This window comes from Carcharodon carcharias, chromosome 4 (genome assembly GCF_017639515.1).
Source record: "Carcharodon carcharias isolate sCarCar2 chromosome 4, sCarCar2.pri, whole genome shotgun sequence".
Classification (NCBI taxonomy): Eukaryota; Metazoa; Chordata; class Chondrichthyes; order Lamniformes; family Lamnidae; genus Carcharodon; species Carcharodon carcharias.
Genome location: NC_054470.1, coordinates 133,572,010 through 133,585,802, shown reverse-complemented (window position 1 = coordinate 133,585,802; position 13,793 = coordinate 133,572,010). Strand labels below are relative to the sequence as shown.

At 43.1% G+C, this 13,793-nt stretch overlaps 1 protein-coding gene across 1 annotated transcript in view; it reads right to left on the bottom strand.

Moving 5' to 3' along the window:
* LOC121276787 (protein limb expression 1 homolog) overlaps window positions 1-13,793 on the bottom strand; it is a 62,660-nt gene that overhangs the window by 25,346 nt on the left and 23,521 nt on the right. Inside the window, exon 3 of the mRNA XM_041185333.1 lies at window positions 3,189-3,329. Coding sequence (XP_041041267.1) covers window positions 3,189-3,329 — 141 coding nt within the window. The remainder of the gene's footprint in view (window positions 1-3,188; window positions 3,330-13,793) is intronic.

Sequence of the window (13,793 nt, the reverse complement as noted above, 5' to 3'; positions counted from 1 at the left end):
AATGAGTTAACAAAGTGAGCATATGTACTATAGAAAGTGAGTCTGGAGAATTGATAATGGAATGCAAGGAAATGGCAGGTTAATTGAACAGGTATATTGTATTAGTCTTCAGTATAAAGGATACACGTAGCATCCCATAAACAGCTAAAAATCAGGAAATTGAAGGGAGGGAAGAACTCAGGAAAGTTACAATCACCAGAGAAGTGGTACTGAGTAAATTGTTGGAGCTGGGGGCTGACAAGTGCCCGGGTCCTGATGGGCTTCATCCTAGGTTCTTAAAAGAAGTGGCTAGTGAGATAGTTCATGCATTGCTTTTAATTTTCTGAAACTCCCTAGATTCAGGGAAGGTCCCTTTAGATTGGAGGATAGCAAATGTAACTCCATTATTCAAAAATGGAAGGAGACAGAAAATGGGAAACTATAGGCCTGTAGGCTTAACACCTATCATAGGGAAATGTTAGAAGCTCTTATTAAAGAAACTATAGCAGGGCATTTGGATAAGTTCAAGGTATTAGGCAGAGTCAATGTGGTTTTGTGCAAGGGAAATCATGTTTAACCAACTTATTGGAGTTCTTTGAGGAAATAACAAGGGGAATGGGTGAATGTACTGTACTATTTCTAGAAGGTATTTGATAAAGTACCACATCAAAGGTTATTGCGGAAAATAAAAGCTCATGGTATAGGAAGTAATGTATTGGCATATAGAAAAGATTGACTGGCTATCAGAAGGCAGAGAGTAGGCATAAATGGGTCTTTTTCAAGTTGGCAAGATGTAATGAGTGGTGTGCCACAGAGAACAGTGCTGGGATCTCAACTGTTTACAATTTATATAAATGATTGGATGAAGGGATGGTTGCCAAATTTGCTGATGACATAAAGATAGGTAGGAAAGTAAGTTGTGAGGAAGATATACGGGGGCTACGAAAAGATATAGATAGGTTAAGTGATTGGGCAAAGATCTGCCAAATGGAGTATAATGTGGGCAAATGTGAACTTGTCCATGTTGGCATGAAGAATAAAAGAGAAGCATATTATCTAAATGGTAAGGGATTGCAGAGATTTGAGATGCCAAGGGATCTGGGTGGGTGTCTTAGTGCATGAATCACAAAAGGCTAGTAAACACATACAGCAAGTACTTAGGAAAGCTAATCAATGTTATCATTTATTGTGAAGGGAATTGAATACAAAAGTAGGGACTTTATGCTTCAGTTATACAGAGTGCGAGTGAGATCACATCTGGAGTACTGTGTACAGTATTGGTCACCTAATTTAAGGAAGGATCAAATGCATCAGAAGCAGTTCAGAGAAGGTTTACCAAACTCATACCTGGACTGGGTGAGTTGTCTTATGAGGAAAGGTTGGACAGGCTAGGCTTGTATCTGTTGGAACTTAGAAGAGTAAGAGACGACTTGATTGAAGCATATAAGATCCTGTGGGGTTTTGACAGGATGGATGTGGAGAGGATGTTTCCTCTTGTAGGAGAATCTAGAACTAGGGGTCACTCTTTAAAATAATTGCCCATTTAAAACTGAGATGAGGTGAATTTTTTTCATTCAGAGGGTTGTGAGTCTTTGGAGCTCTCTTCCTGAAAAGGCGGTGGAATATTTTTTGAATACTTTAAAGGCAGAGGTGGATAGATTCTTGGTAAGCAAGGCAGTGATAAGTTATCGGGTGTAGGCGAGATGCAGATTTGAAGTTACTATCAGATCAGCCGTGACCCTATTAAATGGCGGAGCAGGCTTGAGGGGCCAAATAGCCTACTCCTGCTCCTTGTTCGTATATTGTATGAGTAGGGCTGGAAGTGGCCCTTAAGTGGACATTAATGGTCATGTATGAACGTTAGTTAGGGTGAGAGCAGGTGGGTGACCCTAGGCCTTCCCATACAATCACACACTGTAACTCCTGCCACTAACTGGCAAGGCATCAAATTTGGCTCACACTGTAGTTGGGCGGAAAGCTGCCCATACGTGGATATTAATTGGCCCATCAGGAGGCAGAAAGCCAATCTGAATATGTATAGCACTATTGAGAGACATTTTACCAGGCAGTCGACCCCCACCGTATGGGGAAGCTGCCAGCTGAATGCAGGATGAGATGGGGTGGGGTGGGGGTGGAGGGAGAAGCCTAATAGATTAGCCTGCTCAGGCCTTGGGCAGGAGGTCGAGGTGTTGCCTCACTCACAGTCCCCTTTCCTGATTGGGCACTCCTAAGGTTTTCCCCCATATGTTTCTCCTCCCCTATCAGCCTTTAGAACCTGGCCCCCAGTCCCTCAACACTTCTCCTTGGGGCTTCCTAACCTGGCCCAGCAAAAAGCCACCCAAAACTCACCTTCTGTCCAGCTCCTGACTCTTCTTCACTGAGACTGGATGTAGTCCCAGCAGTGGACATCGCCCCCCTGATGGCTGGCAGCTCTCTGAACTGGGACTTCCTCCCCAGTTTGGGATGGAAGGTCTGCCCCCAGCCAATTAATGCTCCTCGGAACATTAAGTTTCAGGGGGCCAGCTGTCAGGAACGGTTTGCATTCCCCGCTGACTCTTTTGGTGGTGGAGCAGGAAAACCCAGCATCTGAAAAATCTAACCCATTGAGTTAGGAAAGTTGCAGTTGGTATAACATGAAGGAGAATTGCACTTGAATAGGACTAGGCACATAAGAGAGCAGCTGCAGACTATACAGTGGTTGTTTTGGTGAGCAAGGTACACGGAAATGAGAAAGGGTCATTATTAGTTCAAGAAGTTATAGGGATGGTTTCACACTTTGAGATGAAAAAGAAATCTATGAGCGTCTCACACATGAGATTAGAAGTGACTGTCGAGATTTGTGCAGAGAAGAAGGGTTATGGAGTATTGCTACCTTTCACTTTCAGTCCAACCATTTGTAATTTTTTATCTGCACAAGTCAGAAGTCATATGTGCAGTTCAATGCTTTGCTTTTCTAAACATCTTGGCTAGGAATTCCCTTGGAGTTGCTCCAGCTCTGACATGTAACTTCATTGGAAATGAGTTGGAAATGGAGCTTCTGCCAGTTATGACAGCAGAACGGGAGATGTTCCAAGGAAATTCATGGCCTAGATACACGGCTGCATTTTAAACTATCAGTTTTGTAAATCAGCATGTACAGTGATAGTTGGGTTTCCATGCATAACAGTGGTTCTAATTAAAGAGAAATCAAACCAACGTAGTTTACTTACACTGACTGAAGTGACTGCTTCTTCTATGCTGTTTCTGATAAATTCCATTGTGATTATACGTGATGGCTGTTCATTGAAGACAGAGTTCACGAGGGCTACTCTGGCTGCATCTCGTCTGGCTTCTGCCTTAGTTGAACAGTACTATACAGAGGAATGGTAATACCAGTTAACAGTACTAACAAGAAGATATAAATGCCAGAGGAAAGAAGGCTAGCAAATAATTCCCCTCCCATTCCAGCATTCTGAAGGGACCATTTACTTCTTGGCACACTGGTCTATTCCTCAATCACCCCCCGACAATCCCCTCTCATTCCATTCAAGCACAGGGGGTGCAGCAACTATCATTTTATCCCCTCCTTTCTCATTGTCCAAGGCCACAAACATTCCTTCCAGCTGAAGCAGAGATTTACATGTACTTCTTTTGATTTTGCTCACTGTATTTGCTGCTAACAATGTAGTCTGCTCTATACTGGGGACATCAAGCACAGGTTGGGTGATTGCTTTGCTGAACACCTCCATTTAGTCTGCAACCTTGACCCCAAGCTTCTGGTCACCCGTCATTTAATTCTCCACCTTGCTCCCACTCTGACCTATCTGTCCTCAGCCTCCTGCAGTGTTGCAGTGAAGCCCAATACAAGCCTGAGGAACAGCATCTCACCTTCCAACTAGGTACTTCACAATCTCTGGACTCAACATTGAGTTCAACAGTTTTAGATAGTAACCTCTGCCCTCACTTTATTTTCCTTCTTCTTTACTGGTTTTGGTTTTACCCCATTGCTTTCCTTTTTCTGATGGCAGCTGTTCGGCATTCTGCCATTCACACTTTCTCTAGACACATCTTTTTTTTTTATTTGTCCCATAATCACTTCTTTTGGTCTGCGCCACAACTCCTTTTGTCATTTAATCTCTCCTGCCTTTCACCCTATCCAGAATGGTTCCAGAGATGGGGGATTTTAGTTACAAGGTTAGGTTGGAGAAGCTGGGATTGTTCTCTCTGGAACAAAGGGGATTGAGGGGAAATTTAATAAAGGTGTGCAAGATTATGACAGTTTTGGGTAAGGAAAAACTGTTCTTATAAAGTGATGGTCCAAGAACTTGGGGGCACAGATTCACAGTTTTGGGAAAGAGATGCAGAGGGGACTGTAAGGAAGAACTTTTTGATGTTACGAGTGGTAATGACCTGGAGGCCCACGAGGGTAGTGAAATAAATTTGCAGGACTACAGGGATTAAGTGGGGGGGTAGGACTAACTAGATTGCATTGCAGAGACTTTCATAGACTCGATGGGCCAAAAGGCCTCATTCTGAGCCTTAAAAGACTCTGTGGGAGAAATTTAATAAGAAGAGCGTGACCCCTGATGGCGGGAGCCAAAGTGGGCACCACTTCTACTCATGTGTCGAAAGCCACAACGCACACAATTACGATGCAAATTGTAAGTCCGTGTGGTGGGCATGTACTGCACGTACAATTATGCAACAAAGCATGCAGGAAGTGTCCAGTCCCAACTCAATTTCAGATTGAGGAAGGCTTTTAAAGGTCCAGCTCTGCAAGCATCCAGACTCTGCAGCATGGAGAACTAGTGCCAACTTTGATTACAGATCCTCCACTTGCAGGGCCAGTTAGATATTTTCTCTGTTACTCACAGCCTCCATCCCCTTTGACACCTTCCATCAATTACTCCCCCCTCACACCTCCTTTCACTTGGAAAATCATCCTCTTGGATTGGACACCCAGCACTACCCCCCACTTCAGCAACATGTCTGTATCAGACAAAGAGCAGCCTCATGGTTCAGCAATGCTTCCCTGCAGGTTTTCCTCCAGGACACCTGGGAACGGGTGGAGGTGCTCTTCCCCAGGGATGGCAATAAGAGACCCTCCCGCTTACTAGCCTGGAAGGAGATTGCAGAGGATGTGAGCAGCTGTGAGATCCAGCCATAAACTTGAGTTCAATGCCACAAAGAGGCCTCCTCCAATCAGCCACGGTAAGTGGCAATGTGGCTTTGCATCAAAGGGCCTCTCATGAGGGTATCATGCCAAGGGATTTGGCAAGTGGGGGAGAGTCCAGGCTGGGAAATGGGTGGCCATCATCAATACCACATGCAAAAGAGACCAGACTGTGTGACGGTTGTGCATGATAAGGCGATTAGGTATCAGGTCAAATGTTACATCAGTATGTGGCATGGGGATGCAAGGGGACAAGGGGGCTAGATGTCTCTTGTCATGCCACTAAGTCTCCACTATGTAATGCAGGATAAGGAGACCTTCAATGCTATAAAGAGGGCCAAGGCCAGGGTAGTGTCTGAATTGAAAGTTCCAATGCCATGTGAGGACGAAGCCTTGGAGATTGCAGGCAAGCTGGGGCAACTGGTCTGTTGCAGCCAGTGAGGCTGGACTAGCCAGGCAGAAGAGTGAGAATGTCTCCAGCTTGGTGTTGAGACCAACGCACGAGGGGCACACTTGAAACTGTGGATGGCTGATAGACTGAGCTTCTCCTTAATGTATTTTTTGTTGTTCTCCACTGCAGGTCGCTGCCATAGGCAGAGCAGACTAAAGCACAAAATGGAAACCAACGGTTCCACCTCTGATGAAGACCAACAATATCTAGGGGATGCACTGTCATCTGCCTCATTCTCATCCTCCAGCAGCTCAGTTACACTCACAAAGGTTTCAGAGGGTTTGTCTATAGAATCGGAGGCATATGATGGTGATCACTTCATGGGCCAGCAGCTCTGTAGCCCTAGCAGTGCCAGGTTCAATGGTGGCCACTTCTAGGACTCCAGGCAGTCCCAAAACAAGAGGAGATTATGGAATCCGATTTCAAAGTAAGCCTGGGGTATTGATGGGACCTGGCTGGCAGACCCCAGCGTGGGGGACGAGGAGGGTGGGGGTCAGGTTTGAGAGGCCAAGGGGTGGGGAGGGTTAAAGGGGGTGTGACCTTGGAGGAAAGGATGTCTCCAATGGGCACAGTAGACCCCCAAGGTAGGTTCCCCCTCCTTTCCTGACGCCAATCTGTGCAATAAAAGCTGCTGAGCTACCCAACTGCCATGGATAAAATAGTGGTAGAGGCAGAACAAAGCGCTGAAGTGGCCACTAATTGGCCACTTAAGGGCCTCAATAGGCCCAAGAGCAGCCGCCCACTATAAAATGGGATTCAGGTCAGGGTCAGGGTCAGGTGAGAAGACCATGTGCTACATTTTATGAGCTTTCTCCACTTTCAAACCTAGATTCGTAAAATCTGGCCCACAATTAAAATTCAAATATAACTTTAGTGGAAACATGACAAGATAAAAATATGGTAAATCGGTTTTGTTTTGTGCCTATCTAAACAATCAGGCTCTTAATTGAGTTTAAATTTCACCATCTGCTACAGTAGGATTTGAACCCAAGTCCTCAGAGCATGACCCTGGGTCTCTGAAATACCAGTCCAATGACAATTTCAGTATACCACTGCCTCCCCATGGACTTAGCTCAATTTTAAATATAATATTCAAATAAAGTCAGTCTTTAAACAGTATTAAGTACAAAATGCAATATGGCATTGGGATGTTGCAAGTAGCTTCAATGCCTTCAGATTGGGAACAGCAAAAATAGAAACGTGACCCAGGGCTTGCAGCCCTGATATTTATCCCATTCGTCCTGCAAAGTTTGTGTGTACATATGCAAAATGAGGACCTGTTGGGCTCAGCTTTGATCCTCCCACTACCAAACCCACTGTGCCAGCCCCACTTGGGTAAATGCCAGCAGAATGCCGACATAGTGCAACCCGATTACTGAAGAAGCCAGCACTTCAAGCGAGGAGTGGAGGATTGCACAGAATTTATTTTCAAAGTAAGAAAGAAACGCAAGGCAGCTTTCTTAAAAAACTTTAATTGGCTATTTTGACATTTCCCTTCCTGCCTCCAAGTCAAATGTTTTCCTGCAGAATTCAATAAATCTTCCAGATACAGGAGCACTGTTTATAGAGACCAGCCAAGTTCCTCAGTAGAAGGGACATTTAAGTAGCTAGAAATGGGAATGAGTTTTCTTTTATCTTTAACTGATGGTGTGGACAAAACAGAATTCTGCAGAATGTTGACTGAAACATTCACTGAGTAAAGTTCTATGGAATACATAATTTGCATTTTCCAAGTAAAAGCCTTCTCCTGGTGTCCTGCCATTCCTTTCAGAGAAGGCAACATAGAGGAATGGAAAACTCAGAATACAAGAGTAAAACATTCTGCTCTAAGTGCTATATTTGAAATGTTTAAAGGAGCCAGTTTTGAAGTTGGGTGCGCATCAGGTCTTATCAGCTCCCCAAAGACACCAGCAGAGGGGCTGAAACAATTTTATGTCTGGGCTTCATTAAAATGCCAGTGCCAAACTTGCTGGTCTGACCGGTGGCAAGAAATCAGGGGCTCCTCCACGGAGCTGAGGTAGAAATAGGTATTGAAAGGGATTGGTGGCAATTCAGAAGCTGCCTGGCAGTAAGGGCCTGGCAGAAAGTGGAAAGATTATTTTGGGGTCAGGAGGTGCATCTAGAAAAATGAGTGCCGCAGTTTTAATTTTAGCTTTTCTGGAATGGTCTGCAATTGTGCCCTTTAGAACCAATGATTCAACTGCTTAGAGTTCAATGGAAGAATAAAATTGTTTTGGAATCCTGCAAAAGGCGTAGGTCACAGTTTAATTATTTTAATAAGGTTTCTACCTGATTCTAACGAGCTGGGCAAGACTCAGGTTTGCTAAATTCCTAAAAAAAAATTGATTACCTATTTTTCAGCATGATTGGCAAACAAAAATGACCCCCAGTGTAACCAATGATCTCATACAACTGTCTAACAGATACATACCAATGAGTACTCTGATTTGATGCTTAGTCTAACATAGAGTAACAAAGCACAATGATACCTAAATTAATCAAAAAGAACTTTTTAACCCCATCAACTAATCAAAGTCAGCCAACAGTACCATCCATCACACGTAGCACTATCCATATTTATGTCATAACGCTATAAATACATTCTCTTTTAGCTGCATTCTGCAAGTTGTTTCTGCAGCAGTGGTTGGTTTAAAAGAGAGTAACAGCCTTAATCTACAGATTTAGCATCTTTCCACAGTTTTAGGGGGAGAAGTAGCAAATTAAAGGATGTATATTTTTTGTGAAAGTATCTTCCTCACTTCTGCAATGGAGCTTCTGAAAGCAAATCACAGTAGAATTTAGCACACATTGGAATATTTGCCCTTTGAATGTTGTAGGTTTTGAAGTTGATTGTATATGACTGAAAGCAGGAATACTAAGCCAGGCATATTGATCAAAGAATACAATAAAGAGGAAGCATTTGTGTCAAAGGATGATTTGTGGCTCAAAGCATGTAAACACTTTGACCTGCTCGGGCAGCTCTTTTATCATCAGAGTCCTGTCAATAGGGCTTTGTAGAAAGGCACAATCAATAAAACCAATGTTTCATGAATTGTTAAGGTCCTCTTTTTCTTAAAAGGGGCAATCTTCATTGGAAGGAGAATTATAAGTGGAGCCACATGTCATTTTTGCCACAACACATTGTGATTTGGCAATGCAAAGTTAGGCTTAACAATAATTTCTGTCATGATGCTGCATGTTTGACAATAAGAAAAAGGCTCACAGGATAAATGCAAATGATAGAGACTGTTAGGGCAATTTTAGCTCACTATCTAGAATGTTTTCTAAAACTTACATTTTCCCATCACATAACAACCTTGTCTAAACAATCATTTTAAATGTTGACCATGCTGTAACTCTTTTGATCTGTTTCAGATGAAGTTACATTGTTCCATAGCTTGCCATTGTGAGATTTGAACTCTTGATACTCTTTCGAGTACAAACCTGTTTCCATCTGTTTCAGATGAAGTCACATTGTTCCATAGTTTGCCATTGTGAGATTTGAACTCTTGATCTTGGGGTTACAAACCCAGTACCATAACCACTTGGCTATTTAGGCCAAGCCTATAAGAGGAGTTTGTCTTAGCAGCCAATGTTTCTTTTAGTGAGAACATAAATAGCAGAAGATGGTTTCGATCCATCAACCTCTGGGTTATGGGCCCAGCACACTTCCATTGCACCACTCTTCTACATAATTGAGACAGCTGATGTAACTCTTTCAAGTACAAACACGTTTCTATCTGTTCCTATTCAGATGAAGTTACATTGTTTCATAGTTTGCCATTGTGAGATTTGAACTCTTGATCTTGGGGTTGCAAACCCAGTACCATAACCACTTGGCTATTTAGGCCAAGCTTGACCATGCTGTAGGTGCAAAAGCAAATCTACTCTAGGTTATTCTTTCATAACTTTAGCCAATGCCACATTAGTTTAATGTCTTGGTTTACTTTGAGGTAGTGCTCTAGGTTTACCTTGGCTTGGATTTTGCAGTCATTGGTGAACAAATAGAATCTGTCATTCATGATTATTATAGCAAAAACAAGGGCACTTGAATGACTTATGATCATCAGGCATGGTGAAGTAGCATGGTGCCCTCTATAGGGAATCTGGGACCTATGTGAGTAGGGCAAGCAACATCATGGGCTGCATTTTACTGGGAGGGGGCACTATTTACCGCCCCCCCCCCCCCCCCCCCCCGCCCCCAAAGGAAAGTCGAGCATCAGCCAACACGGTGGAAAGAAGCCCATCCCACAGCCATAACACGCTCGGGATGGGCTAAACAAAGTAAAAGTTGGGCCTCTGCCTCTCAGTGGGAGCAAGGCCTGCCCACTACTGTCCACTTGTCCACTCTGTACTATGATGTGGGCAGTGTATTATCCTGGTCAATAGGCTTGCTAACAAGCCTAACTGACCTTTAATTAATTATTACTTATGGTAGGCAGGCAGCCAATTTTGGTGCACAACCACCTAGGGTTACTTTGGGGGACAGCTCAGGGAATGTGGTGGGTTGGGCACCCATCATATTTTATGTGCGCCCCACTGAAAATGTGCCAGCAATCTAGCCCATGTCTCTCCTAGAATCAGATTGAAGAAGGCTTACCATTTCACACAGGAACAATTCCCAGAAACATGTTTGGATTGAATAGGATGTTAAAATGTAAAAGAAATCTCAAATCCAAATGCAAACCACCTCAAATCTGCCCAGTCCCTGTTTTAAAGGTGGTGGTATTGGGGCTGGTGACCAACCCACTTCCAAGCAGCAAATTGCACATTTAAAGATGGAAATAAGAGAGTGAGGGAGACAAAAGAGACAGGCAGTATTGTTTTTATTTAAAACCTCCAACAGTACCTAAAATCTGAAGGAATAAGACTCTGCAATTGTAAAAGTTAATTTTCAATGCCAAAGAGGTTGTTTGGCAATTTGCGAATAATCGCACCATTAAAAATTCACCTACACTTGATTGAACAAACCCTAACTTTTTTTCTGGCATATTTAATAGGAAATGGTAAGTAATGCAACTTCATGCCCTTACATGTATTTAAATTACAAGTCCATCAGCGAGGCACTATTAGAGAGATACTTCTGGAGAAGATTTCTGCATTTCACTATGTATGGATGTGTCATCAGAAATTGCTTTCCATTTTGCTCCACAATAACAGAATGTTGTTAGACTCAGTGATATATTTACTGTAAAATCTGGGCCTATATTGATACCATTTAGTATTGTGCACTTTTCTAAGATCCCTTCTCTCAGTCACCTCATAACAAAGTGAAGTAGCTCCAGTTTCTCTTGCCTTTTCTTACTTATGCCTACAGGTCCAACACTTTGTTGACCCTATCATGATTCACAAGGTCAGCTCTTTTGCATACTAACTAGCTTTAATATACAATAAGGTGGGAGTAACGTATGGTTGAGAGGGATATGGGGCAGAGAAGAGGTAAAGGAAACCTCAGGTGCAGTCTTTAAAAACTTGAACTCACTTCAAGCTCTTAGCACCAGTGGGTAATATAAGTGATAAAGGGGAAGATTTTGGTTTGGGCCACTTTTTGTTAAGTTAGATGCTGTATCCATAGGAACCTCGAATGGCTGACATTTAAGAAGGTGTTACAATAAGGGATCCCTGTGTGCAAAAAGCATTAAGTCAAAGGATATGAAAAATGGGAATTTTGAGTGGACATCTTAGGATTCTGCTACTTACCCAACTTCGCTTTTTAACAGTTTGTTTTATTGCTTCCTTATAGTGAGGAATTGTTTAAAGAAATGTCCTGCAATTGTATCTGGATGATTGAATATACGTTGTGGCAATGTACACCATCAGAACAACAGTAAGATGGCGGAATCATCCCAGATTTGCACTAAGTGTGGGAGTGGGCGTGAAAAGATGTTTTACCCGGCAGCTGCAAAGGCAGATTTTCATCGGGATGAGCTAAACGAAGTAAAAGTTGGGCCTCTGCCTCTCAGTGGGACCAAGGCCTTCCCACTACTATCTGCTTGCCCACTCTTTTATGATGTGGGCAGTGTATTATCCTGGTCGATAAGCTTGCTAACAAGCCTAACTGACCTTTAGTTAATTATTACTTATGGCAGGCAGGCTGCCAATTTTGCTGCACACCCACCTAGTGTTACCATGAGGCATACCGCTAAATCACCAGCCCCCAAGATGCTGATGTTCTCCTCCTGCAGGCTCAAAGAGAGAGACATGTGGGTGAGCATATGTGTCCTAAGAACCTCTTTTGGTTAAATCTGAAAGCTCCTTCACGCATTTAGTGCGCTTCATGGCTGACCGAAACCTCACCCATCTCTGCCCCACTCCACCTGACCAATTGGCAGAAGTTTCACCTATTGGACTGCATGTAGTGCTCTCAGCTCAGACACAGGCATTCCCCTGTTAGCTTCAACCATGAGGGATGCTGGACCAAACCTTAATAAAGACATTGCAAGGGGCTTTGAGTGTCTCCACCAGTGACTGCACCATGGCCACCTTTCACAAAGGAATTGTACAACTTGCCATGTCGGCCAATGGTCCTGCAGCCCTCTATAATGCACAGTAATGTGCAGTCTGCACCTGAGAGGTGAAAAGTTCTGAAGCATTTGGAGGCACTTTCATGCTTTTGTGTTGCTTGAGTGGACAGAAAAGCTTCAGAGGCCCGTATCCAAGTATGTCAATCATCAAGGAAGAGGCACCACACATTTGAGGGGGTGGACTGCGCGGGGGGTGTGGTGGGGGTGGGGGGGAAGGCAAATCACTTTTTCCCATCTGGCTTTCAGTTCAGTGCTTGAGGCAAGGGCTCTAGTGTGGGTGAGGCTGGGGGTGGGGGGGAGGGGGCCAAGGCAGCACAGACTGAAGAAAGTACACAAGCACGTGCCAGAGGGCCAGGGGGAGCAGGTGGGGGAAGCAGCCACACACTTGGTAAAGCTTGTCAAAAGTGAGCATTCTTCCGCAGCTGAGACTGTAAGCTCATGCTCACCATGACGCCCACCGCCAATGGGACCATATGATTCCGCCTGATATCTCATTGCTTTGCTTATATTGTCCTAGTTTCTAAAGGGGTTGATGGCTATTCTAGCCAGTAAGCATCTTCAATCACTAAACTCACTGAGGAAAGATGGCAGTCAGTGCCTCTAGCAGAAAGCTTTTGCATCGGCAGGACTGCCAACAGAAGAATCAATGAAATATGGGAATGAATTTCTGCAGGGAAGGGGACAGTTCTCCCACTTGTTGCATCCTAACTTCATCAGAAGAGCCACGAAACCCCAGAAAATTTGCATAAATGATGTTTTCCTGGGGTTTCCTTGGCTTGTTTGTCAAAGTTACATTGGATAAGCAAGAGAATTCCCAAAGAAATCCGTTTCTGTACTTTTCTGGTGGGTCTTGGATTCACAATAGGCAGTAAGGTTGCTTCATTTCCCATATACTCACTATTACTGGGCTGTCAAGACATTGCTGTGCATTAAGTGAGGTATCAATTGTAATATTTGTTTACATATATCCAAATAACCTCCATCATGAAACAGAGCCTTGAAAAAGTGAAAAAGTGACTTTTGTAAAAGTTGCTAGGATAAAATTCTGCTGCTACCTTTGATACCCTCAAACTATCATCTGTTTAAAGTTAATGTGCCTTTAGGAAAACTGACAAATTATTCCGGAGTTTGTTCTTGAACTGAAATCCAGTTAAATTATCCATGCAATCTCCATCATCACATCTGAGTTAAAATATCACATCTCATTTATGAAAAGTAATAGTCAAAACAAAGCTACTGAGTGTTCATAAAACCTGGATTAAATTGGGTCTAGCTTAGAGATTCTTTTTCACTGCTTGCCATTCAGCATTTAGGTAATAATGGGTGAGAAATCTGAAGCACATAAGAGAGTTGTCATACCAGTGTTTATTTTGGCTAAGACAAAACTGAATGCTAAAGCAGACAATGAGAGCAGGGGAGATGAGATTAAATCCTGCCTAGAGTTCATTATTGCTGCTAACATTATGGCATGTGCAATTATGAGCACTTTTAAAAGAATGATTGTCATCCTTTCAAGATTTTTCAGGCAGCTCAAACTCCAAGAAGAGTTAGAAATTTAAACTTCAATTCCATAGCAACAATTTTGGTTAAGATAATGCAAGTTCACAATGGCAAATTCAATATGCACTGCAGCACAAATATTTCAATAGTTTTCCCATGAATTAGTGATTAAAGCAGCTGTTTTGAT